This window comes from Ranitomeya variabilis, chromosome 1 (genome assembly GCF_051348905.1).
Source record: "Ranitomeya variabilis isolate aRanVar5 chromosome 1, aRanVar5.hap1, whole genome shotgun sequence".
NCBI lineage: Eukaryota > Metazoa > Chordata > Amphibia > Anura > Dendrobatidae > Ranitomeya > Ranitomeya variabilis.
The window spans coordinates 886,473,060-886,498,648 of record NC_135232.1 but is presented as its reverse complement, the minus strand read 5'-3'; the positions used below and the strand labels follow the sequence as shown (position 1 = coordinate 886,498,648).

The 25,589-nt window shown below is 42.8% G+C and overlaps 1 protein-coding gene across 3 annotated transcripts in view; it reads right to left on the bottom strand.

The window, feature by feature from the left end:
* GSTCD (glutathione S-transferase C-terminal domain containing) overlaps positions 1 to 25,589 on the bottom strand; it is a 211,484-nt gene that overhangs the window by 106,701 nt on the left and 79,194 nt on the right. For all 3 annotated transcript variants that reach the window (XM_077278271.1, XM_077278251.1, XM_077278261.1), the window contains exons 4-5: positions 24,947 to 25,198; positions 17,713 to 17,806 (exon numbers count right to left, since the gene is read on the bottom strand). In XM_077278271.1, the coding sequence (XP_077134386.1) occupies positions 17,713 to 17,806; positions 24,947 to 25,198 (346 nt within the window). The remainder of the gene's footprint in view (positions 1 to 17,712; positions 17,807 to 24,946; positions 25,199 to 25,589) is intronic.

The window sequence follows — 25,589 nt, the reverse complement described above, 5'->3', positions numbered from 1 at the left end:
CCCCCGGGGCATTGTACCTTCCAATAATTAGTCCTTATATATTATATGTGCTGCTGTATGTAGAGCTCCGGCACCTGATATCAGCCATAAGGTTAAGGGCACAGTCCCGTGCAGAGGCCACGACTTGGCCGCAGTGTACAGATAAACCAGCAAAACCATACAGTCGCTAATGTGAATCTGTCAGATACACTAAGCACGTGGCCTGTAGGGGTTACAGAGCCTATAGAGATCATACAGTTATATGAAAAAGTTTGGGCACCCCTATTAATCTTAAGCTTAATGTTTTATAAAAATTGTTTTTTTTTGCACCAGCTATTTCAGTTTCATATATCTAATAACTGTTGGACACAGTAATGTTTCTGCCTTGAAATGAGGTTTATTGTACTAACAGAAAATGTGCAATCTGCATTCAAAGTATGGGCACCCTTATCATTTTCTTGTTTTAACCCCTTCATGACCCAGCCTATTTTGATCTTAATGACCTGGCCGTTTTTTGCAATTCTGACCAGTGTCCCTTTATGAGGTAATAACTCAGGAACGCTTCAGTGGATCCTAGCAGTTCTAAGACTGTTTTTTCGTGACATATTGGGCTTCATGTTAGTGGTAAATTTAGGTCGATAATTTTTGCGTTTATTTGTGAAAAAAATGGAAATTTGGCGAAAATGTTGAAAATTTCACAATTTTCGAATTTTGAATTTTTATTTTGTTAAACCAGAGAGTTATGTGACACAAAATAGTTAAAAAATAACATTTCCCACATGTCTACTTTACATCAGCACAATTTTGGAGGCAAAATTTTTTTTGCTAGGAAGTTATAAGGGTTAAAATTTGACCAGCGATTTCTCATTTTTACAACAAAATTTACAAAACCATTTTTTTAGGGACCACTTCACATTTGAAGTTAGTTTGAGGGTTCTATATGGCTGAAAATACCCAAAAGTGACACCATTCTAAAAACTGCACCCCTCAAGGTGCTCAAAACCACATTCAAGAAGTTTATTAACCCTTCAGGTGCTTCACAGCAGCAGAAGCAACATGGAAGGAAAAAATGAACATTTAACTTTTTAGGCACAAAAATGATATTTTAGCAACAATTTTTTTTATTTTCCCAAGGGTAAAAAGAGAACCTGGACCCCAAAAGTTATTGTACAATTTGTCCTGAGTACGCCGATACCCCATATGGGGGGGGAACCACTGTTTGGGCGCACGACAGGGCTCGGAAGGGAAGGACCGCCATTTGACTTTTTCAATGAAAAATTGGCTCCAATCTTTAGCGGACACCATGTCGCGTTTGGAGAGCCCCTGTGTGCCTAAACATTGGAGCTCCCCCACAAGTGACCCCATTTTGGAAACTAGACCCCCCAAGGAACTTATCTAGATGCATAGTGAATGCTTTGAACCCCCTGGTGCTTCGCAAATTGATCCGTAAAAATGAAAAAGTACTTTTTTTTTTTTTTTAACATAAATTCTTTTAGCCTCAATTTTTTTATTTTCACATGGGCAACAGGATAAAATGGATCATAAAATTTGTTGGGCAATTTCTCTTGAGTACACAGATACCTCAAATGTGGTCACAAATCACTGTTTGTGCACATGGCAAAGCTCGGAAGGGAAGGAGCGCCATTTGACTTTTGAATGAAAAATTAGCTCCAATCGTTAGCGGACACCATGTCGCGTTTGGAGAGCCCCTGTGTACCTAAAGATTGGAGCTCCCCCACAAGTGACCCTATTTTGTAAACTAGACCCCTCAAGGAACTTATCTAGATGCATAGTGAGCACTTTGAACCCCCAGGGGCTTCACAAATTGATCCGTAAAAATGAAAAAGTACTTTTTTTTTTTTCACAAAAAATTTCTTTTAGCCTCAATTTGTTCATTTCCACATAGGCAACATGATAAATGGATCTAAAATTTATTGCGCAATTTCTCCTGAGTACACTGATACCTCACATGTGGGGGTAAACCACTGTTTGGGCACACGGCAGGGCTCGGAAGGGAAGGAGCGCCATTTGACTTTTTGAATGAAAAATTAGCTCCAATCGTTAGCGGACACCATGTCGTGTTTGGAGAGCCCCTGTGTGCCTAAACATTGGAGCTCCCCCACGTGACCCCATTTTGGAAACTAAACCTCCCATGGAACTAATCTAGATGTGCGGTGACCACGTTAAACCCCCAAGTGCTTCAAAGAAGTTTATAACGCAGAGCCGTGAAAATAAAAAATCATTTTTCGTTCCTCAAAAATTATGTTTTAGCAAGCAATTTTTTATTTTCACAAGGGTAACAGGAGAAATTGGACCCCAATAGTTGCTGCCCAGTTTGTCCTGAGTATGCTGGTACCCCATATGTGGGGTAAACCACTGTTTGGGCACACGTCGGGGCTCAGAAGGGAAGTAGTGACGTTTAGAAATGCAGACTTTGATGGAATGGTCTGCGGGCGTCACGTTGCGTTTGCAGAGCCCCTGATCTGCCTAAACAGTAGAAACCCCCCACAAGTGACCCCATTTTGGAAACTAGACCCCCCAAGGAACTTATCTAGACATGTGGTGAGCACTTTGAACCCCCGAGTGCTTCACAGAAGTTTACAATGCAGAGCCGTGAAAATAAAAAAAACATTTTTCTTTCCTCAAAAATTAGGTTTTAGTAAGTAATTTTTTATTTTCACAAGGGTAACAGGAGAAGTGGACCCCAATATTTGTTGCCCTTTTTGTCCTGAGTACGCTGATACCCCATATGCGGGGGTAAACCACTGCTTGGGCACACGTCGGGGCTCGGAAGGGAAGTAGTGACGTTCAGAAATGCAGACTTTGATGGAATGGTCTGCGGGCGTCGCGTTGCGTTTGCAGAGCCCTTGATCTGCCTAAACAGTAGAAACCCCCCACAAGTGACCCCATTTTGGAAACTAGACCCCCCAAGGAACTTATCCAGATGTATGGTGAGCATTTTGAACCCCCAAGTGCTTCACAGAAGTTTATAACGGAGAGCCGTGAAAATAAAAAAATATTTTTTTCCTCAAAAATTATGTTTTAGCAAGCAATTTTTTATTTTTGCAAAGGTAACAGGAGAAATTGGACCCCAATAGTTGTTGCCCAGTTTGTCCTGAGTATGCTGCTACCCCATATGTGGGGGGAAACCACTGTTTAGGCGCACGTCAGGGCCCGGAAGGGAGGGAGCACCATTTGACTTTTTGAACGCAAGATTGACTGGAATCAATGGTGGCGCCATGTTGCGTTTGGAGACCCCTGATGTGCCTAAACAGTGGAAACCCCTCAATTCTAACCAACTCTAACCCCAACACACCCCTAACCCTAATCCTAACTCTAGCCATAACCCTAATCACAACCCTAACCCCAACACACCCCTAACCACAACCCTAACCCTAATCCCAACCCTAATCCTAATCCCAACCGTAATCCCAACCCTAACCCCAACACACCCCTAACCCTAACCATAACCCTAACCACAAGCCTAATCTTAACCCTATTTCCAAACCCTAGCCCTAATTCCAACCCTAACTCCAACCCTAACCCTAAGGCTATGTGCCCACGTTGCGGATTCGTGTGAGATTTTTCCGCACCATTTTTGAAAAATCCGCAGGTAAAATGCTCTGCGTTTTACCTGCGGATTTACCGCGGATTTCCAGTGTTTTTGTGCGGATTTCACCTGCAGATTCCTATTGGGGAATAGGTGTAAAACGCTGCGGAATCCGCACTAAGAATTGACATGCTGCGGAAACTATAATGCAGCGTTGCCGTGCTGTATTTTCCACACCATGGGCACAGCGGATTTGGTTTTCCATAGGTTTACATGGTACTGTAAACCTGATGGAAAACTGCTACGAATAGCCTAATTCTAACCCTAACCCTAGCCCTAAGCCTAGCCCTAAACCCTAGTTCTAACGCTAGTTCTAACCCTAACCCTAGTGGAAAAATAAAAGTAAATATATTTTCTTTATTTTTATTGTTGTTACAACCTATGGGGGTGATAAAGGGGGGGTTAATTTACTATTTTTTTTATTTTGATCACTGTGATAGGTTTTATCACAGTGATCAAAATGTACCTGGAACGAATCTGCCGGCCGGCAGATTCGGCGGGCGCACTGCGCATGCGCCCGCCATTTTGGAAGATGGCGGCGCCCATGGAGTAGATGGACGGACAACGGGAGGCTCGGTAAGTATGAGGGGGGGGATCGGAGCACGGGGGGATCGGAGCACGGGGGGTGGGATCGGAGCACGGGGGAGCGGACAGGAGGATGGGGGAGCGGACAGGCGGACGGAGGGGAGCGGAGCACAGGATGGAGGACTGGGGAGGCGATTGGTGGCTGTGGGGGGGGGGCAGATCAGGGTTTCCAGCCATGGCCGATGATATTGCAGCATCGGCCATGGCTGGATTGTAATATTTCACCATTTTCATAGGTGAAATATTACAAATCGCTCTGATTGGCTGTTTTACTTTCAACAGCCAATCAGAGCGATCGTAGCCACGGGGGGGGGGGGGGGGGAAGCCACCCCCCCTGGGCTGAAGTACCACTCCCCCTGTCCCTGCAGATCGGGTGAAATTGGAGTTACCCCTTTCACCCGATCTGCAGGGACGCGATCCCTCCATGACGCCACATAGGCGTCACAGGTCGGATTGGCACCGACTTTCATGACACCTACATGGCGTCTCTGGTCGGGAGGGGGGTAAATACTCCTACCTACTTTTTTACTGACTTACTAAAGCACTTTTTTTGGTTTTGTAACCTCATTGAGCTTTGAACTTCATAGCCAGGTGTATGCAATCATGACGAAAGCTACTTAAAGTGGCCACTTGCAAGTTGTTCTCCTGTTTGAATCTCCTCTGAAGAGTGGCATCATGGGCTCCTCAAAACAACTGTCAAATGATCTGAAAACAAAGATTATTTAACATAGTTGTTCAGGGGAAGGATACAAAAAGCTGTCTAAGAGATTTAACCTGTCAATTTCCACTGTGAGGAACATAGTAAGGAAATGGAAGAACACAGGTACAGTTAAGGCCAGAAGTGGCAGGCCAAGAAAAACATCAGAAAGGCAGAGAAGAAGAATGGTGAGATCAGTCAAGGACAATCCTCAGACCACCTCCAGAGAGCTGCAGCATCATCTTGCTGCAGATGGTGTCACTGTGCATCGGTCAACTATACAACGCACTTTGCACAAGGAGAAGCTGTACGGGAGAGTGATGCGAAAGAAGCCGTTTCTGCAAGCACGCCACAAACAGAGTGGGCTGAGGTATGCAAAAGCACATTTGGAAAAGCCAATTTTTTTTTGGAAGAAGGTCCTGTGGACTGATGAAACCAAGATTGAGTTGTTTGGTCATACAAAAAGGCGTTATGCATGGTGGCAAATAAACACAGCATTCCAAGAAAAACACTTGCTACCCACAGTAAAATTTGGTGGAGGTTTCATCATACTTTGGGGCTGTGTGGCCAATGCCGGCACCAGGAATCTTGTTAAAGTTGAGGGACGCATAGATTCCTCTCAGTATCAGCAGATTCTTGACAATAATGTTCATGAATCAGTGACAAAGTTGAAGTTACGCAGGGGATGGATCTTTCAGCAAGACAATGATCCAAAACACCGCTCCAAATCTACTCAGGCATTCATGCAGAGGAACAATTACACTGTTCTGGAATGGCCATCCCAGTCCCCAGACCTTAATATCATTGAACATCTGTGGGATCATTTGAAGAGGGCTGTCCATGCTCGGCGACCATCAAACTTAACTGAACTGGAATTGTTTTGTAAAGAGGAATGGTCAAAAATACCTTCATCCAGGAACTCATTAAAAGCTACAGGAAGCGACTAGAGGCTGTTATTTTTGCAAAAGGAGGATCTACTAAATATTAATGTCACTTTTCTGGTGAGGTGCCCATACTTATGCACCTGTCAAATTTAGTTTGAATGCAGATTGCACATTTTCTGTTAGTACAATAAACCTCATTTCAAGGCAGAAACATTACTGTGTCCAACAGTTATTAGATATATGAAACTGAAATAGCTGTAGCAAAAAAAACAATTTTTTATAAAACATTAAGCTTAAGATTAATAGGGGTGCCCAAACTTTTTCATATAACTGTACTTAGTTTTCTAGTAAATACCTTCATTCTGCAGATACCAAGCATGTGAATAAGGGTGCTCATTGCACCACTCCACTAGTTTTACACATCCTTGCCTCCATCACTAGTGATTGACAGCACAGGCTTCCCTGAGCTTTTTCTGCAGACACTGATCGCTCCAGGCAAGTCACTGCTGTCAGTCACCAGTCAGGGCAGTGGAGTCATGTAAAACCAGTGGGCGAAACAGTGCACTCAGTCTCTTGGTCACACTAAGGGTGCACAGAGCACCCTAGTTAGTACACCATAATAAACTCCATTCTCTGTAGAACACAGGCAGCGATTAGAACACTATAGGTGCGATTTTTATACATGCTGTATCACCTTCAAGGAGTGCCATTTGACTTTTTGAATGTACATTTTGCTGGAATAACTAGCGGACACCATGTTGCTTTTGGAGAGCCCCTGATGTGCCTAAACAGTGGAAACCGCTCACAAGTGACACCATTTTGGAAACTAGAAGTGTGGTGAGCATCTTAAAGTGAACCTGTCAGCAGTTTAGGGCGATATGAGTTACAGCCATCACCTTTCAGCGCTTATACACAACATTCTATAATGCTGTATATCTGCCTCCAGCCCGACCTGTAAGACAAGAAAAATAACTTTTATTATACTCACTTGCGGGGCGGGGTGGTCCGGTCCAAGGGGTGTCGCTCTTCTTGCTCCTGCGCCTCCCATCTGCTTGCGATGCCGTCCTTCTTGCTTCATGTGGATGACAGACCACCGTTCACGGGTGACCAAGCGGCACAATGTGATCGCAACCGTGTTGTGCCAATTGGAGCACAGGGGGCGCTCCCTCCCTCTGTGATGCCCTGCGATGTCACTGTCACTATTAACAGCAGCATCGGAGAAGTTAAAGGTGCAGGGCGTCACCTCTCATATAGAGCCGACACCAGCATTTGATAGCGGCGGCCCTCGGCCTGAGCCTGCAAAATCATCATGCCATATATTTACTGCAATTTGTGGGAATGCAGCTCCCGCAGCGCCATATATATATGGCACATGTCGGGAAGGGGTTAAAGGAGTTTATGTTAGTGCAGTTTTCGGCACTTCTGTCCATAAAATGGCTGCTGGTGGATGTACATGTGACCAGACCAGGGACAATCAGACCTCACAAATATTGATGACTACATAGCAGGAGTTCCTCAATGAGAGAACTAGCAGAACTACAGCAGATAAACTAAAGGAACTGCTGCAGATTGAGTTAAGAAGTAAGAAGCCCAGTAAATGAGACATCACTGGAATCAGGATCTCTGTCCTAACTTTATGCTGCTGTAAGATGGAGCAGCCAAATCCTGGTGACAGATTCTCCTTAAATGTTTATATACACGATGTGTCAGCACCCGGCAAGTATAATGCATATTTGAATCCCACTAATCCCACTATACAGATAAAAATGTGAGGTACTCAGTTAAAGCTCCGGGCTGCTCCGGTCAGTCTCCAGCAATTTATGACCTGCCGGATCGCTCCAGTGCTTGCTTGGTGATTCAGAAGTGTGAGAGCCAGAACGAGGCCAGAACGAGACTCTCATAGACTTACACTGAGAGCTTGTGACCGTTAATTGTGGTCACAATATGACAGTGCGGGAGCGGAGAGGCACCAGAAATAGCTGAAGACGGTGGCTGGTGAGTAGAGTACTAGGGGTAGGGAATTTAGATTAGTAGCACCACTCCAGAGCTGAAATATAAAAATAAAAACAAAGCGTTGGAGTGGCGCTTTAACATATTTTGATCAAAAAGCATAAAAGCCATCCAAGCACATGGTGACCGTTATATGGGTGGTCCCTAACACAAAGGACTCAAAGATCTCTCCATGTGCCCATGAGGGCCTCAAATGAAAAGGGAAAGAGATCGGAACAAAGCTTAACTTGGAACTTAACCTCTTTGGGAAAGATGTTTAGATGAGGGGGGCACGCCTGCCAATGCATACTACAAAAAACAAGAGAGGGCCCGCACACCTCAATCATGAAATTAACATAGAGATGCACAAATACGTCATTGTGGTCAATATACAAACATATACACATATTGCGCATCAACGACTCTTGTGATGTTGTAGTTTGCATTGGGGGGCCCTCACCTAGGGACTGTGCATGGTTATCCACCCATTGTTCCCCCCAAAAAGGTTCATTATGAGCTAAGCCTGGTTTCTATCTCTTCCCCACTTCCTTTGAAGCCTGGCTGTGCCATCCATGTTCAGGTACACCTTGATGTGGTTGGATGGCCTTTACACTTTTTGATCAAAAAATGTTCACTAAGTATCTTATGGTTTTATTTACGTGTAGAACAGTAGTGTAATACATATAATCAATAGCCGCAGTGTGCTGATGGATAGTGAATGTATACATGTTCGTATATTGGCCACAGTGTGCGTATTTAATACTTAAGGTGCGAGGGCCCTATTTTGTAGATTTTCAAAGTGTCTCTGTTTTATAAGGAGTTTTAAAGCATCCTCCATCTTATTGTACAGATAAGAAAGTCTCACGTGACCAAAACTAGACGTACTGTAGCTGCAACTGACTATAGAAAGCCCAAATGGTGGAAACAGTTGGCCAGGCAGAGACGTTTCCTAATGTAACGACGGCTTTCATGACAGCTGCCTCAGATCTCAGTCGCTGACCTTCATCACATTACACACTTGCTTGCCACCTGCCTCATGTCTTTTGCTGCGATTAAGTGCATTTCCCCGAGGACAGTCCAGAAGTGTGACAAAAGCAAGGTTTATGATATTCATTTATTCCCTATACGGGTGAAAACAGAGAGGCTTTCAGGAAACAAACCACGGTGCCGGCGATGAGGGATTTGGGTACAAGACGCTTATCCAGCCATGTGATTTGTTTAAAATCCCCTCCAAAAATTCCTCTGAAAGCGATGATGAAATGTCGGAGCTTCAGAAGGAAAGTCCCGTGCCAATATTAAGAAGATGCATCTGCCAAGAAGGGTTCATTAGGATGCAGCCCACCCCAATAATCACTCCACATCCCAGTCAATAACCTGTGCGCTCACAGCTTTACATGGGATTATCACACACACAAGTAGTTTGCTTAGGTCAAAGACATAAGTATGTCCCTGTAGAGGAGTCTGAAAAGGAAGCTTTTAACTCCATCAGCCGCCTCGTCAGGAAATACATATGCAGGTGCACTTAGAGGAGCTCACAGGAGACGCTGAGGGTTTTCTGACATTCCTTACCATCTTAATAACATATTCAGCGGTGTCGAAAATGAGCAACTTGTGCTGTAGTTATACCACGCAAGCTAGAATGATCTGTGCTGGCCACAAAGACCATTTACATTGGATAAAGATCAGGCATGTTGAATTTTAATATGCACAATTCTTCGTTCTCAAGCTAAGCTCCGCCATGTGGGCCTGGGTCTTTAGCCTACTCCCATCTCCAAATACTCGCTACATGCACAATTGGCTAGGAATTATTAGGACGATTGTCTGCTTGTGGGTGATATGATGAGATATACATCTATATACTATGTGACAGGGTCACTTGTGCAGTATGTGAGGGGAGATATGTGTCGCAAGGGGTGCTTTCCTGCGTGATGTGAAAGCCATTGTTTTCTCCAGCATGATATGTGCTGTCAGCAATCCAGTCGCTATATGGGCCTGGCTTTCATGGTGGGTAGGTCAGAGATGGGCAGGACGCCTACCCACCATATCTCCACCTCCAGGGCGTGTCTGCAGGGAGTTAGATGTCCAGCCAGTGTGTGGAGGAAAGGAAGCCTCCAGACTGAAGCTCCTGCGAGAGCTGCCATATGTGGTGTCCCAGAAGTACTGGGCAGGACTTTGTATGAACTGTTTACTTTCTTTTGAGCCAGAAAGGCTGTTTGGGTTTTTGGTTTATGACGCAATAAACTACCCAGAGACTTTAACCAAACGTGGTCCTGTGTCTACCTCGAGGAGCAGCTAAGTGAGCCAACATTCCACATCTGGTAGTCAAATAGGTATAATTTTCTGAATATTTGTAATTTCCATGTTATTTTTTCCAGAAGTAGCTACTGAAAGGCCCATCCATAACCCGAACCTGTCAGGTCACCAGCATTCTCACAACCAGTTCTAATACAGTAATAATGCTGCAGAGGTCCCAAACCTTTTGTATGTTGAAAACAGAGTATGATTTTGAGTGACTTTTGCAAGGCAAAATTAACTCAAAATGGTGGACTAACATTTCAATAAAGAGTAAAAAGGAACTATAACATCTAAAAGATTAGCAGAACATTATCCCATTCTAATGGCCCTGCTTGGAAGTCGGGATATGTTTACAACATTAGTCATTGTGGATGTGCATATGGTTAGAAATAGCTCCTATGGCCAGCCACTTAGCTTTTGGTAGGGGGCACATATAGCTCCCAAGCTACTGGATGGTGACCACTCTACTAGTGAATACAAATACAGCATCTTCCAACATTTGAACATTATTAGCAGGTCTTATACCTCCACCCCACAACATAAAAACTCTAAGAGGTGCTCATTTTGGGCATATTTACATAAGCCTAACCCACTTTGGAGATAGAAAATCAGCACTTAAAGGGGGTTGTACAGTACATGGGCAACCCTAATAAAAATGAAGTAGTCCTCCTTTGTTGGTGATAAATCTCCCAGGACTCACGTGGTACATCAGCGGCCACTATTAGGCTACTGTGTTCTCACTTCTTCCACCCAATAGTGGCCACTGATTGTTATGCTACATGGAGCCCTGCAGCCAATGTCATACAAATCCCAGCCGACCTGGCACCGACATTGCTGGAACGACACTGGCGCAGTAAGCAAGTGTGTGTTATTTTTTATTTTACAAGGGATTGTCCGAGTAGTTGAGAAGAGTTTCAATGCTGGAATATTTTTGGTTTTATTTTGTATTGGAACAATAAAGAAGATTTGAAAAATGCACATTTCTATTTATTATGAAGATATATGATAAGGTTAAGTGGCTTCTGGGTCCTGGACGCTGTCAGGATTCTGGCTAATTCCGGGTAAGTGAGAGAAGCTACAGATACATTTATAGACGACAGAATAAAAACTACACATAGTGTTATTAGTAATAAATTGCACTTCTGGAATAGATTGCTTTGTATATATTACTATGTATACAGGAAAGATCAACGCAGATAACAGTAAAATGTAAGGAATTTAAATGGCCATGCACAATTTATCAAAAGTTTTACCAAGTCAAAAATGTAAAAAGTGAATCCTTGTTTAATATGCCAGAGATAAGACATAGATAAGAGGAGAGAATTCATGTTCCCACATCTCAGGACTTAGAGCAGCACCATTCCTGACAAGCGGCCCTCTCTGTGTTTAGAGCTATTATTCATGTACAAATTCATGGAGGTTGGGGGTCCAAAGTAATGAGCTACATCTGGGGTCAGAAACCTGTCCATTGAGATCGACAAGTGAAAATTTGCTGGGCAGGAGGGTCTCAATGGCACTTACAAAACACCCCTTTATTATTATTTGTGGCCTCCCATGCCCACCGTGGACTGATCGATGTCCTAAATACTCTGAAGTTTAGAGTCTAGCACTCTGTCGGTTGGGACCTCACATACATGTTGGGGGTACAGGGAAGCAAAATAATATAAAGCTGACAGCGATTTACATAGTTACATAGTTATTAAGGTTGAAGGAAGACTTTAAGTCCATCTAGTTCAACCCATAGCCTAACCTAACATGCCCTAACATGTTGATCCAGGGGAAGGCAAAAAAAACCCATGTGGTAAGAGTAAGCTCCACCATGGGGAAAAAAATTCCTTCCCGACTCCACATACGGCAATCAGACTAGTTCCCTGGATCAACGCCTTATCAAGGAATCTAGTGTATATACCCTGTAACATTATACTTTTCCAGAAAGGCATCCAGTCCCCTCTTAAATTTAAGTAATGAATCACTCATTACAACATCATACGGCAGAGAGTTCCATAGTCTCACTGCTCTTACAGTAAAGAATCCGCGTCTGTTATTATGCTTAAACCTTCTTTCCTCCAGACGTAGAGGATGCCCCCTTGTCCCTGTCACCGGTACAATAAGGCATCTTCTTGATTGGAACAGCAAGTATTTAATATCCCTGCATTGCCACCTCAGGAGAAATGAGGTATTACACGGCATCTATTGAATTCTATTGAATTCGGTGGGTTGTCTATGTAATATACAGACAAGATGGGCCCTCCAGACACAGAGGTGTTCTTTGTAATATTAGAGGTCTCAATAAAGTATCTGAAAATTGATTTTCCTAACCAGTTAGATTTACTTATATTGGAATTGAACTTTGTAGCCGGCAAAAAACAAGAAGACAGCGATTCCAAGAGTTGGCAAAAGTTTGCCTTTAAAAGAATATTGGGATACCGTACAGTACATAGTATATTTTGTCCATGCATTGACTGGTATGCTAAATTCCAATTAAAGGGATTGTTCACTATTAGGAGAACCCTTTCTCAATTCCCGTTAAAATAAAATCACCAACGGTCACCTCCGGTGCCGGCGGCATTCCAGCGATGTCTGCATTCGCGTGACGTTTTATGTCATGTGATCCCTGTGCCCAATCAGTGCTGGCGTCACTGTTCCCGCCATCGGATGTATAAGTAATCAAGAGGAGGTGAGAGGCCATGGCCAGCTCCAACTTCCCGCTGATTACTTATACACCTAAAGGAGGAGAAAGTGACGCCAGCAGGGCTCACATGTTATAACCAGCTCACGTGAGCCCCTGGAACATGCGTGCCGACACCGCTAGAATGGCGCCAGCACCGGAGAGTATAGATGTTTTTACTTTAATGGGGGTTAAAGGTAATGGATAACTCCTTTAACTATTAGAGGGCTTCCTTTCAATTTTTAACTAAGTACATTGTTAAACTGAGAAATTTTCTCTGTAAGCAGTAAAAATAATGGAGACATTTGCACTAATACAACTGATGCTTTATACTATAATATATATTAAACCCATAATCCTATTTCCGATAGGCTAATTGCACTTCAATTATTGATAAACACATAATCGGCCTTTGCAGTACAAAGTGACTGGAAGAAGGAAGAAGAGGGAGGTGAATTAAAATATTCTTTATTAAATACCCAAAATGTTAAAACGTGAAGTTTAAAAAGACAGGGAAAAGATGGAAAGGAAACCTCCAAATAATCAGGGAAGGGCACAGTAAATTGTAAAGGAAAATTGCGCCTGCAGGCCAAACCAAAAGTGTTTTGTGATTTTACTAAAGGGGGACTGAATAAATACTTGAAAAGTCACTATTAGGTGCTAGCAAAGTGCTATGCAATACAAAATGAAGTAAAAGTGACTGAAATGTCAAAGGACCGACCTTTGCTACAGCCTCTGTCAAAAAACACATAAATTTACCGGAACACAACCAAAAAGAATCACGAAAGAAAAATTTGTTGTGTATAGATGATGTTTGAGAAGTTTTTTTTTTACCTGGTATGGTTATTTATGGATTGCGGTGGTATGGTGCGGCAAGAAAGAGGAATACAGTGACCAGCCCTGCGCCCGACGAGCGCCGTTTCGCTGATGAGCTTCTTCTTGGGGCGGGATATAAACTAGGCTGCTAGTGTGAGTTTTTAAACCCTATGTGAAGGTGCCGGGTAATTGTAGGCGGGTGACGTCAGCGGATGTGTCCATGGCATTGTCATGGCGCATGCTGTCTGAAAGGAACCCCCATAACCAAGGGGACTTCCAGTCCGGCGCTCCATGACACGGAGTGGAACGCACTGCTAGTCACACGTGTGGTGCCCTCGGGGAAGTCAAGTGGAAATTCCGATCCAGCGCATGCGCACAAGACTGGGAACGGTGCTGAATACAAGGATGACTTCGGAGGGGCATAAGATATTATACACATGAGCAGTAAGTGAAAAAAGGGGAAGAGACGGCTTCAGTATGGAGTGTGGGCAATGTGCCAAAAAACCGTGAGGAAGATGTGGTGAATGGGTGAGATGAGATGGGGGGTGAGATGAGATGGGGGTGAGATGAGATGGGGGTGAGATGAGATGGGGGTGAGGAGGGGAGGGGGAAGGGGAAATTAGTGAGCGGCATGTAATGAAAAAATAATAATATAATATATACCAGTTTAACATTCTGTTGTAATAGATTCATTACGACTAAATACAATGTCACCATAAAAGTGATGTACGTTCAGAAGTCTTCATATGATGATCCAAATCTGGATACTGCTTGGACCTTTTAGGCCAAATTACCAAGTGTTTTATGAATTAATCATATACAAGTGGTGAATGATCTCATACTAACAGGAATGAATCCACCTTTGGATTCTTATTGGATATTTTGGGTCCCAAGACCAAGGGTTTCAGGATTGAATTCTACTTCTGTCCTGTGAGAAGGAATATTTAACCAGATATTGTATGAATTAAAGTAGCTGTCTATAACCCCTTCTCAATTTCTACATTCCCACTTACAAAATAAAAACAGCCACCTGAGAAGCCAGCGACGTCCTAGCAATGTTGGGGCCTGGTCTCGCGGGATGTGGTTATGACAGGTGAGCCCAGCATCCACTAAGCGGCCACTTCACTCTCACTTCCTTTAGATGAAACTGACAGCTGGAAGAAAAGAGAGCTGCTGTTCTTCATCTCTCTCTGAATGTCAGTTATGCAGGAAGTAAGAGTGAAGTGACCACTTATTGGCAGCTGGGCTCACATGACATAACAACGTCCCGCAAGCCCCAACGCACACAACACTGAAACGGCCCCTGCACCCGAGGTGAGTATTGGCGGTTTTATTTCATAAGGGGGAATACAGAAATTCAGAAGGGGTTGTCCGAGTAGTGGCCAATTCCTGTAAGGTGAATTTAACATTTTCTTTGATACACCAATCTTGAAAACCTCTGCTGTAGGTTTGTAGATTGTGCATTTATCAAAAGTGGTGCTTATAATTTGATATCTTACATGAATATATTTTATCAGTGTACAATTTTGATGTAACAACAGTAACTGAATACGCAAATCATGAAGATATTAAACAGGACCTGCTAGGACAGAGGTCATGTCTCGTGAAGAAGCTGGTAGGTGAAACTCCAAGTCAAGCAGATGAACTTCTGCTTGGATCTGATTTCATATGCAACTTTAAAGTATTAACGCTTCTCCGTAGAATAAATCCTTTGTGATGAAGGCAATTGTCCACGGGATGTCACTATTAGAAGACTCATCCTCTTTTTTCCCTTTGTTTTAACAACGTGAGAGACGAGTGCAGCCCTGGTCCAGATATGGAGGCTCAGCATAACCTCTAGTTACTGTTCTTGTTTGGCACATAGACGTGGATGACATCCTTCGATATGCTATGCATCTTTTGATATCCTGCCTGGTTAGCTGTTCACATCTCTTGTATGTTTTGTGTAAGTAATGTATTATTCCATTATCATTTTATTAAACAATATTTTATTTAGCCATTTTGTGAATCTATCTAGCTTTAACCCAACTAGAGAGGACAACTTGGACCTGGCTCACTAGAAGGCTGTCAAATGTATCATGTACCTCCTAAGAAACCAAGGGAGAGTGCAGCAAAATAAATAAACCCCATAGTACACTTATCTGGCTGGCCTGGATACTCAGAAGTGGCACTGGAGGTCTAGGCAGGATCCACTAAAGACTATCACCAGCAGAGAAGACCAGCAGGAGGAGGGTTTATATAGTAGGAACTGCAGTGTGATAGGACAGCCTAGATAAATGAAAAACACCTTCTGTCTGAAAGGAATGGACAAAGTCAAAAAGTAATCAGCACTCAGTGACAGAACCTGCTGTGGCTCAGCGGAAAGAGACACCAACAAAAGAGCACAGAGCCGCCAGATCGAATCCCAAGGCATGACATCATATGAGATAAATAATAAGATATTTTATTTGTTGAATTTCTAGATTTATTTACTTGCTGTTATTTTCCCACTAGGGGTCTTGGAACCTGCAAGAGCTTAATCGCTTGTAAACTACACTGAAAAACTATACTGTAGTGTACTCTCATTTTACTGCAAAAATGCTCTTATTCTTTCATGTCGGGACTACTACAACGCTCTACTGATCGGTCTCTCTCTATCTAAGCTTTCTGGTCTCAAATCTGTCATTAATGCGGCAGCAAGGGTCTTATTTCTGTCTAGCTGCTACACCAATGCCTCCACCCTATGCCAGCCATTGCAGTGGTTGCGCATTCGCTGCAGAATACAATACAAACTTATCTCTCACCGACAAAGCTCTTCACAGTTCTGCACTGCCCTATATCAGCTCCCTTGTGTCTGTCTATCACCCTATCCATGCTCTCTGTTCTGGAACTGATCTAAGACTAACATCCTTCATAATTGAAAACTCCCACCTCCATCTCCAAGACTTTTCTCATGCTGCGCCAGTTTTCTGGAATGCACTACCCCAGACGATTTGACTGCCCCCACATTTTAATTGTGCTTTAAAATGCATCTCTTTGAACAGGCCTATCACCTCACTTCACTAATCTAACTCTTTTCTGTTCCCTCTTTTGAATTTGTCCTCAGAATCTGCTCCCTCCTATTCATCTGTTTCCATTTTCTCCATGCATCCAATAGCACTTGGTAACTGTACTTAGATTCTGACTGATGACCGGTTGATGCAGCTTTATTTGAGATACCCTATTCATGATAATGATGGTTGGAGCATACATGACAAACATTTTTTACCTACTGTATCCCCCCCATTTCCTTATAGATCGTAAGCTTTCCAGCAGGACTCGCAGTCCTGTAACTGTTGAACTATGTATTACTTTGTGATTTCTCTGTTGTACGTACATGTCCCCGCTTAATTGTAAAGTTCTCAGGAATTTGTTGGCACTGTATACCGTAAATAAAATTATTATTATTGTTACCACTCTTTTATGATGCCATGGGGTTTGCAGTGCTACTACCACAGTAGACAAGAGGGCCTTTAGTAGGCCACTGCCATAGAAACACCATCAGTATGCAGTCTTCAAACCACTTAAAAGATGTGTTCGCTACTGACTGTGGCATCTAAGCGGTTAAATTGTTGCATTTGGAGCTACCTCTGATCGACACTTGCACTTTATCAGCTCCCGAGTCCAGTTGATGTATCTCGTACACACACCCTCCGTCACCAAGAAGTTAACAGAATTTCCCTGGTATGTCATTTCTTGGTGTGACTATACCGACAATGTGGTAGAGATGGAAAGCAGCCTGCACCACAGACTTGGACTGGCCCACAGGAGAAAAGGAAAATCCCCCGGTGGGCCCATGTGCAAGATTGAGCCACTTACCCTCCCAACATGAGCAGTAGTTCCCTCAATATATTTGCTTCACGATGTACAGACAAAAGCAGCATCTCATCATTCATTCAACAAACTACGTAGTTTATTATTATATAGAGACACAGGTAAATCTGTGAAAGAGGGCAATGTAATATTTGCATTTAGCTAAACAGTGGTCCCCCAGAGTCCATGTTATTGGTGGGCCCAGTCCTACAATGCTGCACCATGATCCTTTCCTCTAACCTATTCTCATATTCTAAACAAGGGATGGCGAGAACAATGAATTTCATGTTCAGTTGATTGACATATTATTAATCCCAGTTCCAATATATTCAGTTTAGCGAGGATAATTCACACTTACCTTCTGCTGGGCTTACTGCTGCAGGAAGACTTCCCCAGTCAATAATTTGGGATGGGCAGGGATGAGGGGAAAAGACCGCCTCGATGCTGTGTTCCTGAACAATAATGAATACAAATTAAGGTAAAAGACAAGGACACTTGCTTCAATCCCTAGAACTCCACGATAATGGGGATGGAAAACAGAGTTGTTAGATTTAGTAATGCAACAGAGCTGAGAAATGTAACCCCGCCCACCCCAGGCTCTGTGTGTACGATGTCTATAAACAGTGAGCTGCTAATCATAGGAGGGGGCGGAGTCAGACTAACAAGCATGCACTGCTGTAGTCCGGAATCAGAAATTCTGCATGAATTTTGCAATAAACATAAAGAGGTTTTTTGGACTTTAGACAAACTTCTGAATCACTTTATGTGATTGAAGATTATTGAATTGTGACAGTGTGCAATGTGCACAATGTCATGATTTCCCTTCAATTCCTGTGCCAGTGGGTGGTCATGTGACCACAAGTATGCGCTTTGCAGAGTCGTGGTCACATGATGGCGAGATCATCTGCTTAATAGAACACTTAAAGAAGTGGAGAAGATTCTTTTTGGCACTTCACTGCAAATTGCAGCCATGTTACTTGTGTTGGGTTATGAAGTCAAGGTTAAGGTCATGACTGTACAAAAATGTAAATATAGGGCCCGATTTATTAAGAGTTGCGCTATACATGGCAGTTTTAATGAAGGGGCGTTTTGGAGTATGATGCACCGAATTAAGAAGCCCATACCAGTTAATGAATTTGGCACATCTTCTCAGTGACGTGAACCCATGTGCGCCCAGCATGAAATGCTACTCCAGTCAGGGACAGGAGTAACGCTTCCAATGTAAGAAACGCCGGCATTTTTGCTGAATTTGAGGAGCATAGCCAAGCCCCATATAGCGCCGCCTCCACTCGTCTTTGTGGTGCCTCAACTCAAAAGTCGCACCATTTTTGTGGAACCATGTGTTTTTTTGCGACTTTTCAAGCTTTTTTACACTTTGGTGAATCAGGACATTCATTTTCAAGAGTAATTTTTTTTTTAATAGGCACAAAAACCACTGATGATTGCATGACAAATCGTCAGAAGGGTCGGATGTCCCAAACTTTAATTCTTACACTACACAGTCATGGAGGTGAATTATACCACCCTGGCCGCCGGCAGCCTCCACTATATGGAGCGCACTGCACAGAAAATCATTACTAAGTTCCAGGGGAGGGGAGCATTTTATGTGAATGAAGGGAAGCAGGGTTTTCTGAACTGGGTATAAAGAAACAGTCTGTAATGTTGGACAAATGCAGTCCTCACAGTGTAACTTCAGTAAGAGTGAGCATTTTCCGATCCCTCCCCCCAGGTTACGGCAGTCCCACCAACCACTATATCATCAGATCACATCAATACAGACACATTTCCGTAATATTAACATTTACCATTTCTGCTATAATATTTATTTTACGGTCTTTCAAGTTTCAGCCAAAAAGTACATGAGTGCTGAGCGTGGAATGCCGGCAGCACATTGCTTTCATCAGCAGTTGCTTAGGATCTGTTATCTAACAAAACAACCAAGTACAACTTCTGAATGTTCCCGGAAAACACAGTGGAGTCCAAAAACATGTTTAAAGGGAAACTCCACCACTGAAACACAACGGACAGTAATTACGTCTGCAGTCTGGCCTACGCGCTCGTTCTCCCCACCTGAGCATGTGCAGAACAACTTTCTCAGTTGGAGAGAAGAAATTTGCCTTCGGATGCCCCTCGGGAGTCTTTGGCAATAACTGGTGGACTTGGCCTCAGCATGGAGTTAACACTGGCAGATCTGTGTCCTTCCATTTTAGAGGGATCAATAGTTTAATGACTTTTTAGCCAACCTGAAAGTTTGTGATGGGAGACAAAGTAAAATGGTTTCGGGACTAAGTGAAATCTCAAGCTGGCATACATTCTACATTTTACTACGGTCTGCCTCCCAAATTGGATGGAGGATAACATGAAACACAATTTGTCCCATCACATTGATGGAAAGCATGATGGGACCACAAGGACCCCATTGTCCAATAAGTAAATACAACACACCTACAGAAAAAAAGAGTGGACCACACATCCAAATATTATACAGTGGTCTACTGCGGCTAAGCAAAATATACAAAAATGTGGTTCATCAAAGTGTATGCCCACTGCCACGTCACAGTGACCTTCTGCGGGGGGTCCCTACTCTATTAAGGCCATCGCCTGTACAACCAAGCACCAAGAGACAAGCTCTGGGTCCACCATTCCACAAAACACCAAAGCAACAATGGCTGCCCAACAGCCCCATAGCCAGTGAACACAATATAAACTCATCTATACCTGTGGTCTCAGACAAGAAACTGAGAGCAAATATGTGGTAGACTTTTTGTTATCTCCTGCTAACTGAAAAACATCTGAGCCAAAAGTGTGCAGTTCTGGTACCAAGGAAAAACAGAATGATGCTGATGTGGTGGTGTGGTCCGTTTCTCTTTTTTTCCATAGTTAGTTGTCTTTACATATTTTATCTTTCCACGGAACCAGAACTTTACCTATTTAGCAAAAGTGTCCTGAATTTGCTATGTAGGACAGAAAACCCTAGTGCAGTGCAATATACAGGGTGGGCCATTTATATGGATACACCTTGATAAAATGGGAATGGTTGGTGATATCGACTTCCTGTTTGTGGCACATTAGTATATGGGAGCGGGAAAACTTTTCAAGATGGGTGGTGACCATGACAGCCATTTTGAAGTCAAACATTTTGGAACCAACTTTATTTTTTCAATGGGAATAGGGTCATGTGACACAACAAACCCATTGAGAATTTCACAAGAAAAACAATGGTGTGCTTGCTTTTAACATAACTTTATTCTTTCATGAGTTATTTACAAGTTTATGACCACTTATAAAATGTGTTCAAAGTGCTGCCCATTGTGTTGGATTGTCAATACAACCCTCTTCTCCCACTCTTGACACATTGATAGCAACACCGCAGAAGAAATGCTAGCACAGGCTTCCAGTATCCGTAGTTTCAGATGCTGCACATCTCGTATCTCCACATGGTGTGGTATATGGGATACAAAGATAGTTGGGCCATGCTTCATCAATGGAAACCTCAATGCCACTGGATATCTGAAATTGCTACATGATGATGTGTTGCCCACTTTATGCACTGAAGATGGCACTTTGCCTGGGTTTTTCCAGCAAGATGGTGACCACCACATTATGGGTGTCAGGTCCAAGCATTCCTACACAAATAGTTTCCTGGAAAGTGGATTGGTCATCGTGGGCCAGCTGAATGACCACCAAGGTCTCCCGATCTGACACCCTTAGACTTTTATCTTTGGGGTCATCTGAAGGCAATTGTCTATGCTGTGAAGATACGATACATGTTAGGGCATGTTAGGTTAGGCTATGGGTTGAACTAGATGTACTTAAAGTCTTCCTTCAACCTTAATAACTATGTTACTATGTTACTATGAGATGTGCAGCATCTGAAACAACAGATACTGGAAGCCTGTGCTAGCATTTCTTCTGTGGTGTTGCTATCAGTGATTCAAGAGTGGGAGAAGAGGGTTGCATTGACAATCCAACACAATGGGCAGCACTTTGAACACATTTTATAAGTGGTCATAAACTTGTAAATAACTCATGAAAGAATAAAGTTATATTAAAAACAAGCACTATTGTTTTTCTTGTGAAATTCTCAATACGTTTGATGTGTCACATGACCCTCTCCACACTAAAAAAAATAAAGTTGGATCCAAAATGGCAGACTTCAAAATGGCCATCATTGTCACCACCCACCTTGAAAAGTTTTCCCCCTCCCATATACTAATGTGCCACAAACAGGAAGTTGATATCACCAACCATTCCCATTTTATTTATGTGTATCCATATAAATGGCCCACCCTGTATTTACATTGGTTGAAAAATGGACCTTCAATTTCAACCTTTAGTGTTAAATTATACATTATTTTTCTCTAAATTATTAATAACCCACAATGCCATTTATTCTGAGGAAAACATCTAGCTTTTTTATAATTGCTGTTGTAGTATCTTCCATTGCTAGGGCATTCCTCAGTCTGGCTGCTCTAACTGTAAAGAATCCTTTCCTATTTAGTTATACAAGTCACTTTTTCTCCAAACGTAATGAATGTCCTCTGATTCTCTGTAATGTCCATGAAGATAATAAATCATGTGCTAGTCCTTTGTACTGACACCAGACATGTATTTAAACTTAATTAGATCACATAATTAGATTATATATACACTGCTCAAAAAAATAAAGGAAACACTTAAACAACAGAATATAACTCCAAGTAAATCAAACTTCTGTGAAATCAAACTGTCCACTTAGGAAGAAACACTGATTGACAATCAATTTCACATGCTGTTGTGCAAATGGAATAGACAACAGATGGACATTATTGGCAATTATCAAGACACCCTCAAAGGAGTGGTTCTGCAGGTGGGGACCACATACCACATCTCAGTACCAATGCTTTCTGGCTGATATTTTAGTCACTTTTGAATGTTGGTTGTGCTTTCACACTCGTGGTAGCATGAGACGGACTCTACAACCCACACAAGAGGCTCAGGTAGTGCAGCTCATCCAGGATGGCACATCAATGCGAGCTGTGGTAAGGTTTGCTGTGTCTGTCAGCGTAGTGTCAAGAGGCTGGAGGCACTACCAGGAGACAGGCCAGTACACCAGGAGACGTGGAGGGGGCCGTAGGAGGGCAACCTCAGCCTTTGTGCAAGGAGGAACAGGAGGAGCACTGCCAGAGCACTGCAAAATTACCTCCAGCAGGCCACAAATGTGCATGGGTCTGCACAAACGGTTAGAAACTGACTCCATGAGGATGGTCTGAGTGTCCGACGTCCACAGATAGGGGTTGTGCTCACAGCCCAACACCATGCAGGAAGATTGGCATTTGCCACAGAACACCAGGATTGGCATATTCGCCATTGGCGCCCTGTGCTCTTCACAGATGAAAGCAGGTTTACTGAGCACATGTGACAGAGATGAGAGAGTCTGGAGATGCCGTGGAGAGCAATCTGCTGCCTGCAACATCCTTCAGCATGACTGGTTTGGCAGTGGTCAGTAATGGTGTGGGGTGGCATTTCTTTGGAGGGCCGCACAGCCCTCCATGTGCTCGCCAGAGGTAGCCTGACTGCCATTAGGTACCGAGATGAGATCCTCAGACCCCCGTGTGAGACCATATGCTGGTGTGGTTGGCCCTGGGTTCCTCCTAATGCAGGACAATGCCAGACCTCATGTGGCTGGAGTGTGTCAGCAGTTCCTGTAAGATGAAGGCATTGAAGCTATGGACTGGCCCGCCCGTTCCCCAGACCTGAATCCGATTGAGCAAATCTGGGACATCATGTCTCGTTCCATCCACCGTCACATTGCACCACAGACTGTCCAGGAGTTGGCGGATGCTTTAGTACAGGTCTGGGAGGAGATCCCTCAGGAGACCCTTCGCCACCTCATCAGGAGCATGCCCAGGCGTTGTACAGTTGGGTCATACAGGCCACACACAATACTGAGCATGTTTTCCTTGTCATGAGGCATTTCCACTGAAGTTGGATCAGCCTGTAATTTGATTTTCCACTTTGATTTTTGAGTATCATTCCAAATCCAGACATCCATGGGATATTAATTTTGATTTACATTGATAATTATGTTTTATTGTTCTGAAAACATTGCACTATGCAATGAATAAAAATTTGCAACTGGAATATCAGAGATATCTAGGACGTGGTATTTTAGTGTTCCCTTTATTTTTTTGAGCAGTGCATTTAAATATTAATACCTTACATCAATATTTCATATATTTGTCCAAATTGCTTTTGCAAAATCTCATGCAGCATTTGTGTATTCTAAAAAAAAAAAAGTCCTGTCCCCACTAGCATCATCGCTTCTGCTCTACAACTGGCTGTGAGCACTGCACCAAATCTGTTGTATGGATAAACAGGTCGACGTTTCAGCCTTTCTGCTGGCAATAGTAGCTCCTTAAGAGTATGTGCACACAATGTCAGGCTTAACTGCTTGGTTTTGTAAGAGGCAGACACTTCAGGAAAACTGAGTTATTTTTACAGTGTCTTTTCCGCCATGCTTTGTGGCGGCCAGCGTTTTTTTTTTTTTTTTTTTTTTACATTATGAATACAATAGTGAATGTGAAGCAGCAAGGAGAATTATCAGGTCACTTCTTTTAACAAAACCTGAAGCGGTTAAAAGAAGCTCTACATAACTGACTGCACAGCAAGTTGTTTTTACATTGCAGCACAGCAGTGGCGCCAAAAGCAAACAAGATTTAGGGTAAAATCGCGCGATCCCAACGTATTATTACCCCTTTATAAATCGCTGGTGAGGCCACATCTAGAATATGGGATCCAGTTTTGGGCTCCACATTTTATTCTGGATATAAGATGTGGTGCTCGAGTCGGATTCCAACCCATAAATGTAGAAAGGGAAAAATATTTTTAATGGTATTCCAAAATATTTATCGTTTCGGTCCCTATTCCCGGACCTTCATCAGAAACTGGTAGAGCGCTGTACCACAGCGACATAGGTCACATTCTCACCACATTGCCACTCTGCAATCGTGTCTCTCCACAGTGAGGGCAATCAGCCGATGAAAGTCTGGGAATAGGGACCGAAAAGCTAAATAATTTGGAATGCCATTAAAAATGTTTTTAGTTATTTGCAAACGGAGTGCCGAGTCTCACCCTTTCTTTATTCCCTCCAAAGACCATACTAAGGACCAGGGGGCACTCCTTCTGAGTGGAGGAAAGGCGATTCCGGCAGCTAAATAGGAAAGGGTTCTTTACAGTTAGAGCAGTCAGACTGTGGAATGCCAACCAAAAGAGGTAGTAATGGCAGACGCTATAACAGCTTTAAAAAAGGCTGAACGATTTCATCAATACACATAACATGTGGGTTATGCATAATTTAGTGACAAAAAATGTATAATTTGTGGAGAAAGGACGGACTTGATGGACCGAGGTCGTTTTTCAACCTATCTAACGATATGTAACTAGATGTTGATTGCTTTTAGCATACTTTAAGTACTTTTTCAGAAGGGATTCCAAGCGAACCCACCTGCAAAAAGCATTTTATGCACATGCACTAATGGAGTTTTCTAGTTTTGGAAAATGCTTTTCCTCCAAGTGCAGGAACAAATAAACCAACAACCTGATGATCTTACTTTTAGCTTGGTCATGGTGGGCCTGGGGCCTCCTAGAAAATGGCCTTCTGAGATTTCCTTTTCTTCGGTGTCTACTTTGAATAATGCTGCCACTTCTTGGTGCTGAGAATCCACATGAAGAAAGTGTAGAAATGTAATATTAGACGCAGCAGCGGCCTTCTGGACACCTTGGACCTGGAGAACCCGTTCATACCAGCCTAATACTAATGGAAGTTCAGAAACCTTCTCGGGAGAAATCTTCTGAAAAGCAACCTAAAATAAAGCATTGAAAGAGTTTATTTCTTGTGTGATTTATCCTCCAAAATGAAGCCCACAAATAGCACTAAATATGTTATAACATTAAAAAATGCACATCCTATAAGCCCACCGTCACAGGTTCATAAACTGTCCAAATAATGACCTTGAGACACTTCTAACACAGTACAATAATTAGAAAATCAAGCCATAAAAGGTCTTTGGATGGATGTGATCACAAGACGATCCAAACATTAAAGGGAATGTGCTATCAGATAATAACCTACTGTTTAAATATGATTTTTATGTTAAATATAAATTTTTTATTTTTTCATATTATGATCTGTATAAAAAAAAAATCATGCAATTTTCACACTGACCGCTGCGGCTATAGAACACTCCTTTCTGT